This window comes from Anopheles nili, chromosome 2 (genome assembly GCF_943737925.1).
Source record: "Anopheles nili chromosome 2, idAnoNiliSN_F5_01, whole genome shotgun sequence".
Classification (NCBI taxonomy): domain Eukaryota; kingdom Metazoa; phylum Arthropoda; class Insecta; order Diptera; family Culicidae; genus Anopheles; species Anopheles nili.
In genome coordinates this window covers 71274444-71282806 of record NC_071291.1, presented here as the reverse complement: position 1 = coordinate 71282806, position 8363 = coordinate 71274444, and the positions used below count along the sequence as shown (strand labels likewise).

General features: G+C 50.5%; 1 protein-coding gene across 1 annotated transcript in view; it reads left to right on the top strand.

Annotated features, from left to right (window-relative positions):
• The first annotated feature begins 1974 nt into the window (after nucleotides 1–1974).
• The window catches only part of LOC128721803 (ecdysone receptor-like), a 50970-nt gene continuing 44581 nt past the window's right edge, over nucleotides 1975–8363 (top strand). The window contains exon 1 of the mRNA XM_053815595.1: nucleotides 1975–2491. Within this exon, the coding sequence (XP_053671570.1) occupies nucleotides 1975–2491 (517 nt within the window). The remainder of the gene's footprint in view (nucleotides 2492–8363) is intronic.

Below are 8363 nucleotides of genomic sequence, written 5' to 3'. Positions count from 1 at the left end.
TTCCTCTTAGCATCCTTTTTTTCCGCCACTCAACACGGCAACGAAAACAACAGAAAAAAAGCACCAACCGATGCGAGGTATAGCAAATGCCAAATTCCAGTGCGAGAAGCAGGAATCAGGATAATGAACGATACCAGCGGCGGTTAGTCGTCGAACGGGGAGACGGAACAAAAAAAAAGAGAAGCGAACAGGCTTAAATCGCACTGGAAGTGTGTGGAACCAAACAGACCGAGAGCCATTTCATCATTTAGCCCTCACCAGGGAAGGAACTCGGCATCCCGGGCGAGCAATAAAAATGAGAGAAAAAAAAAGAAGAAGTATCCTGTCGCTTTTGTGTCAGAAAAGTGAAGGGAAATTCCAATACACGCATGAACCGCCCGAGGTTGGGATTCGTTTCGTTGGAACCAACATGTGGCCGCTCTGTTACACATGTACGTGGCGTTGGTCTGAACCGGGCGTACAGGTTGTTCTCTGATCCGCGTCCGGTCGAACGCGCGAAGCAAATTGCAGAATACCCGTGGACCCCAGGTTCAGGTATATCCAGGCCGAGGTCCAGTTTGGTCCGGAGACCGGTTCCGGGGCACGGTACCGACCTGTATTGAAGGAGAGCATTGAAGACACACGAGGCCAAAAGCCTAAGTGACATTCGTTGATGAGGCTCCCTTGACCGTGGCGGTTACAATGTTGACGAGGGCCTATTAGGCAGCCCGGTTAGGATTGCATCCATCAGGTATCGGGCTGTCAGCGGCAGTTGGTACTCATTCATGGTGAGAAAACCTGAGGCCGGATTCTTAGCGTGGAATGTGGCATTCTAGGGCTTTTCAGCGGCGTGAGCTGAGGGAAACTTTCTCAACTGTCGTCAATGCGTCTATGCGTTAGTTCTCAAGCACATCAGCGCGCGGTTGTTGGTTTGTGGATGCCGTACGGTTTCGCTATCGGGTCAACGAACGTGTTTCCACTAACCATTTTTTCAATTATCCTTCCCTCTTTATGGACCGTTTGGTCGAACGCACATTAACTCTACAGGAATAAGTAGCCAAAATTGACGAACAACAACATTGAAAAAGAAAAGGCACCAGAAAATCAATAACCTCTGGGAAGTGATCTGTCCGGAAGGCGCAGCATGCAACAGCACGGGCAGTGCAGTGACTATCCGCGAGTGACAGCAGTAGTAGACCTCGTCACGGATCAGTTTCCAGGAGGTCCGGAACGTAGCAGTGGTGCCGATCGGGGCACTTCCTACGCAGACCGCTATCAGTTTTGTGACTCTGTTCCGTTGGTGCGGTGATTCATCAAATCGTGCGAAAAAAAAAACACGGCGTGAAGCGTGACACACAAGTGTGATGAGGCTCTGGGATCTATTTCAGCAGTAGTGGAGCCGTTGTGTTGATCGCTATATTATAGCAAGAAAAATCATTCAAAGATACACCATTTCGTGTATTGCAGTTGAAAGTTTGTGGCCAGAATAGTAAGTGAGAGTGAAGCAGAAGAAATAAGTGATCGATCCTACGCATAATCGTGTAGAAGAATACAGTGCAAACGTTTTTGGATATTGCATAACGTGGTGTGATTCCACAGCACGCAGCCTATCGTTTGGCCTTTCAGAAGCGAAAGAGCTTCTTAGCAGCCTTTTGCCTGACGCGCGAAGAACTCCTCTCGCCGCGCAACCTCAACTTCTCGACCTCAATAGCAAAAAACCCCCAGAAGCATACAAACCAGCGGGTAACAGTTCACCTCCGTAGAGTACCTCAGAATCGGCCTCACGAGCAGTTGGACCTGCAGGATTCGGGATCCAACCGTAAGGTGGGCCGGTTCGTCAACACGTAGACCTCAGTGAAGCAGGCGAAGGGAAGCAGTTCGCGCCGGTAGGGAGTTCGCGAGACGCGTTGGACGTTGATTGCCGCTCCCACCGGAAGGGAGGCACACCGAAGTAAGACCTCCAGAAAGCAAAACTAACACGGACCATCAGCCAAGATGATGAAAAGAAGGTGGTCCAATAACGGGGGCTTCACGGCCCTACGGATGCTGGACGAGAGCAGCTCGGAAGTGACGTCGTCCTCCGCGGCCCTGGTCATGTCTCCGGGTATGACGATGTCGCCGACATCGCTCGGATCACCGGAGTACAATGATCTTGAGCTGTGGGGTGCGTACGACGAGAATGCCTACAATGGGCACAGTGTGCTGTCAAACGGAAACAACAATCTCGGTGGTGGCGGTTGTGGCGCTGCCACTGCCAATCAGCTGCTCATGAACGGCATCATGAATGGTGGTAACAACCTGAACGGGATGATGAATGGGATCGGACTTGGGCCAGGATCCGTGGGTCCTAATGGAGGCGCTCAAGCTAGCACCAATCAGATACAGCAGTTCGTCGGGAACCTGATCAACGGGATGAACCATTCGCAGACGATCATCCCGCCATTGCCCTCGATCATACAGAACACCATCATGAACACACCGCGCAGTGAATCTGTCAACTCAATTTCGTCAGGTAAGTGTCAGAGTACATCACCGGAGAGATGGCGCAATATTGGATCCTTCTTGTGCGTCAATCGATCAACGACTCCTTGGGTGCTCCACGTCATTTCTTCACGCGGATCTTCGCTCAACACGAAGATCTCGCCGTCCCTCGTGGGGAAATCCCAACAATTCTCGCACCATCCGCCTATGACAGTTGTTACTTTCATTGACCTACATCCGACTGTAGGAGGGGTATCTGAGTGTAAGCGAAGTAACCTTCGCATTTCGTCCGCGATAGTCCGCGGTTGTCGTCACTTAATGCTGCACGTCACCGTCTCGACGATGCTCGATGGAGGATGATTAAGCATTTGTGGCTGTGAAGTTGACCTTCTACTCCTTTCCCAGATAACAACAGCTGTACCTCGGGAGCGCGATATCATCTCTCATTCTTTTTTAGACGAATCAAGCTCAGCTAGATGACGTGAAGCTGTCATACTGAAATGAACGCTTAAACTCAAATGATCCCTCGAGGTCTTTGGGTATGATTTAGGAGGTCTTAAACTGCGAATATGTTCCCTCCCATTCCCAAACCCTCTGTCCGGGAATGCTTGTTGGGAATGAAGCGTCATGTTTCTGATGTAGAGCACCTCAATCGCCAACATTTTTATCCCTCTCTTTCTCTCTCTCTCTCTCTGATCTAGCTATCGAACCTCATTCTCTTCGCACATCCTTGTCAGTGTCAACTTTTATTACCACTAATAAATTACTCTCTCCACCGGCCAAACGAGCACTTTAACTGGCAAGCAATGGCGCACGCACCGTTGACAGGTAATGCCGCCCGGATTGGACTCCCAGCCAATGTGACAATATCCACATGTTCTTCGTGCGTGTATGCTTGGCTGTTAATTATTTTTTGTGCTCTTTCCTCTTCTTTTGCCAACTTTCGAGCACCGCAATAAGAAAGTGGTCGTCTCCATAAATATCACCATTCGCTGGGCTACGTTCGGTCACTTAGACCCGAGTGGAATTGTCCACCCAGGCCCCGTTGGAGGTGGGTTATAAATTGATCATAAATTATGCTGCCAATAACAACAGCGCGCACGATGGCGTCCTCCTCATTCGTGCCAGTCGCTCCTTGACGGATGCGCTCTTGACCTCAATTTCGGGGAGGAACCAACTAGAACCGTGTTCGTGCAGTCAGTCGAGCAACCGCGGTTGATGTTCCAATGTTTGCGCGTATTAAAAACAAACTCCACAACAGCTCCATCAAATTGGCGCGCTTTGGTCGTTCGTCGGTGTCCAGTTTGAGGCAGTAAGATGCTGTTTGTGGGGTGTTTGATCACGCATCGCCACCACCGCGGGTAGTATGAGTTGCGTTCTAATCTATACTACCCCTAGTTTCCCTTGGCGGACAGCAGTAAACTAACACGCAGTGCGTGCGGCCATTGGCGATGTGTGCGCGTGGGGGACTCGAGCTCGAGATAATCAACGCGCGATGACGGACGGCATTTTTCTAGGTCACCCAAACACGGACCGTTTCACACAAACACCAACCGATTCGCGTGTGTGTGTTTTTTTTTGTGTCCTTCCTTCCTTGATCTAACCCTCTAGCGTGTCTCTCAATCTCCCTCCCGAACTCGACAGCTCCTGAATGCTGTTCGATCCACGAACACACGTGCAGTTTGATTATCAAAACACAGACCCGTGCGCGTCGCTATCGAAATTAGTAGGTGGCGCTATGTTCCGCCCGGCGTGAGCACAATTTTTCAGGGTCACAGCTTCGCGCACGGGGTTTGGAGCTTTTCTCCTCTTCTTGCCGATCTGGCGATTTGGTGGTGCGAAAATGGCTTTTTCAACCCTCGCGTGGATGTGTTGCTGTTGTGCGTATCTCGCCACATGTGCCACAAGAAGAGTGCCGGAATATGGGGGGGTTGTCGACGTCACTGCACCCCAGCTGCTGTTCTACAGTGAGTGACACCTTTTTGGCGGCACTAGCATCATTCGTGGAATTTTATTGCTATTTTGATTGATGTTTTTTTTGTGGAAAAGGTATGATTCACGATACCTCGTTGTATGTCGTACACCTGAAAAGAACAGCCGTTTATTAACAGCTTCAAAAAAGGACACGAATCCACGCATTCCTGAGCAGCAACAATGAAATCAGTTATGGTTCACTATCTCTCCGCCACGCAAGCCAAGGTCGGGTTTTGCTTGAGCTTAGATTAGTTCGAGCCGGTGATTAATCGGGTGGCCTTTCAAGGACCCAACGCTTATTTTGGTTGTTCGGTTTAGCGTGGTTGTGACAAGAACGCCCACTTCGAAGGACGTTTAAATTAACTCGCAACTTACGCGTCGATAATACGATTAGTTTGCCTTGGAAGAAGCTCACTTGATGCTGCAGGTACGTCCCGAAATTGAAGACCTTCATCCTGGGGCTTCCATCTGAAGTCCTTCAGCGACGACAATGTGGTAGCATCTCACGTACCTACTTAACCAAAACCACCCCAACCGCCGGAAGTAATAACAACATTGCGTGGGGGGAGGGTGACTTCTCGTAAGCCGTTCGTCATGTGTTTGCCTCACCACCGAGCAATGTCGATGTTTCGTTATCAGTGTGTCGAGCTCAGTTCCTCCAGTGTCCTTCATATTCTCATAGCTCGAGCCTGGTAAAGGCTGCCTCGAATATCAATCGATGTTTTGTGGCGTTTCGTACGTGACGGTCTCCATTTTCTTTACGCCCGCATCCCTGCCTGGGGTGTCGCATTTTTCCCAACCCTCTCCCTCTCTCCATCAAGCGCTTCTCCGAACTTATCAATCAATTCGATAAACCGCCAACACACACCGCTCCACTCGGGGGAATGCGTCCTGCTGACCGTTCCGGTTCCATAATCCCCAATCCCAGCGGGTTGCCAGTGACGCCGCCCATCTCCATTGTGCGCGTGTTTGTGCCCCATTGTTGTCCGTGTGGGTGTGTGTGTGTGTGTATGTGTGCCACCCCCTTGTCGCGCCCCGAAATGAGGTTAACTTTGAGCCAATTTGATTAAATGATTACCCTCATTTCTTTCCGTTAGGTTCCATTGCAGGGTGGTTCTTTCGCTGTACCTTTTTTTTCTCTTCGTTGTGTTTTGTTTATTGGTTGAGCGAGATATTGCATTTATAGGTCAAGGAAGGACACCGAGAGAGAGAGAGAGAGAGAGAGGGAGTGCGCATCGTTGCTACTAAAATTATGCACAAGGCCGGTCCCCGATAGATAGTGAGAGTTCAGGGAGATGATTACGAGCCGGAGAAGCCAGCGAGCAGCGAATATACGGGGTGTCGATTTGACTTAAAACGCTTTTTTTACGAGCACCCGCGCGAAAGGAAGCACGACACTCACCACATCCAACTGACCGTGAGGCTTTCAAGGGTTGTTTCCCCCCCCACCCTGTCCGTGCCTGCGTTTCCTCGTCGTCACATTCCACCGGATCGTAAACACTGTGTCACTATTGCTTCGAATCCTCCGTTATCAGGTGTTGCATTGTTGGCTTGTTGTTGTTTTTTTCTTCTGTTTGTGAGTGTTCGTATCGCGTTTTCCGCTTCCTGCTCGTGTTAGCTGTTGCATCATAAACGCACACGAGGGGTAGTAAAACCCACCCCCCCTCTAAAAAACACCTCCATGGTCGTGATCCACACGGGGAGAGGTTTGTTTTTATTCGCATTTTTCTCAAGGGCAACAACTCAATCCCCAACCACGGAAGCCGGCCACGATTGGGTTTAATATATTAACCGCCGGCAGTGTTAATAGAGCGGAACTGACACCGTTCGAAGCGACCTAATCGTGATAGTCAATTGTCAAAAAACAAAAAAAAACGTTTCTAAAAACAACACCATTTACGTTCTTTTACACCACGCAAGGGAAGGACGACACAAAAAAAAAAACACATTCACGCCATTAACCCCACTCGGGTGGAAATTACGCGCGCACCCCTTCGTTTCCAAATTGCCGGTGTGCTGTTTTTTTCTTTTCTTCTTCTTTTTTTCACCCCACGGGCGCGCGTTTTGTGTGTCAAGGTTTTCCCCCACGAAGGCCCTGCCCTTAATATTTCGGTCGCGTCCCTAGCATGCGGGAATGGGTTGTGTTTAAAAATTCCGCTCATCAAACAACACCGCCCGGGGGGGAGCGCGCACGTGTGTGTGTGTGTGTGTGTGTGGGAGGGGTGGTAAATTGCACACGATTGCATCATTTTGGCGGGTGGCCAAAATTGCTGTACTTCTTTTCGTGTTTGGTCGTCTCAAATGAGAAAAGGTGGAGGCGGTGGAAGTGGTGACGAATCGCTAGGAAGGAGATACAAAAAAAAAAACACCTTCTACCACCGTCTCAAAGAACGCTCGGAAGCCTGAGGGAGGCGTAGGTATTTAGCCGTCATCCTGTCTTGGACTACTCCCCCGCCACAAAAATGCGCTAAAGTTCAATGCCCATTCTGCAACAGGCAGAGATTTGTTCTCTCTCTCTCTCTCTCTCTCTCTTGCTGTGGGGATTTGTAAGAGTGCCCAGTGTTGAATGGAATGCTGCTTGAGAGGTTAACGTACACCGACGCACACATAAGTGCACATTAGATGCGTCAGGTATCTTATCATTACGCACCATCGAAGGACTTTCAAGCCCCAAAATTACCCACATACGTCCGGCAACGGCTCTACCAACCACCTCGCCGGCTCTCGCATACGTATTGCGCATTATTTAAAAATGAAAGTTCCCTCTCACCGGCGGGACCCTGCTGCAATCTTGGTTGGAAACGTCCAGAAGAAGATGGTGCCGCGAAAATGCCCCCCCCCCCCCTCCCCTCGTCTCTTCTTTCCCAACCGCAAGGTTCGTCGAACTTTGTTCATCATTCGGGTGTGTATGTGTTCGTGGTTCTATCCACAGATCTAAACGCCTACTTCGACGAGTGCACAACCTGTGGTTCCACTCTTCTAATGCATCGCTTTTCAGCAACCACTGATAAACACCCCCCCCCCCCCCCAAATGTGCAACAATATTGTCTCTTTCGCTCCGCACCTCCCCCACAAAGCACGCCTGGGGTGCGTTTTTTTGAGATTTGAGATTTTAAAAATACCCTTACCAACACTAACGCACCCCACCAGCAAGGGTGGAAGAAGGCAACTGCAGTGTGATGCAACAGAGGGTGATGCTTTTTTTTTCGGGCCGCTTCTTCTTCCACTCCCAAAATCTTCTCCCACCACAAAAACGAGTGCAGCGACGGGGTTCGGGGGGAAAGGCGATTGAACCGGCCCGGATTCTGGTTTTGGGGTCAAGTTCGGTACTCGGCGCGGTATCTCTCCCCTCAAAGCGAGGTGGGGGTGGGGAAGGGTGACGATAATTCGCGTAGAGCAACCAAAAACACAAAACCCCATACAAAGGGGGCGGGGGAGAGCGGGTTAGGGGGCGTTACTACCCCTAATGCTTTCCACCCCACCCAAACAAGCCACTATCTTTGAATGGTGTGTTGGCGAGCGGAAAGGACGATCGGAGAGAAGCGAACGGAAGGGGGGGGGGGGGGCAAATAAAACCGCATTTTTACGATGATAAACATTTTGGCGGAGAACTCGAGGAGGTGTCCCAGGCAGGGGGGTGGGTGGTTGGAAGAGAGAGAACGAGAGGGTCGCCTTTGGGTGCGCCGATCAGAATTCCCTGCGAGAGCGAGACAGAGTGAGTGGGCGCGCGCGTACGATGGGACACGCGGACGCGCAGGGGTTGGAGGCTTGTGTTTGGCCTTGAAACAATTTTGCCACCCCGTGGCTACAAACCCACCCCCTGGCGCACCCCATCCACCGCTCGAACACATGTTTCACCCTCGTTGGCCTAGTGTGCACGATTATCATCATCGGCCGTTGAATGTCGAATATTTTGTTGTTTTTTTTTT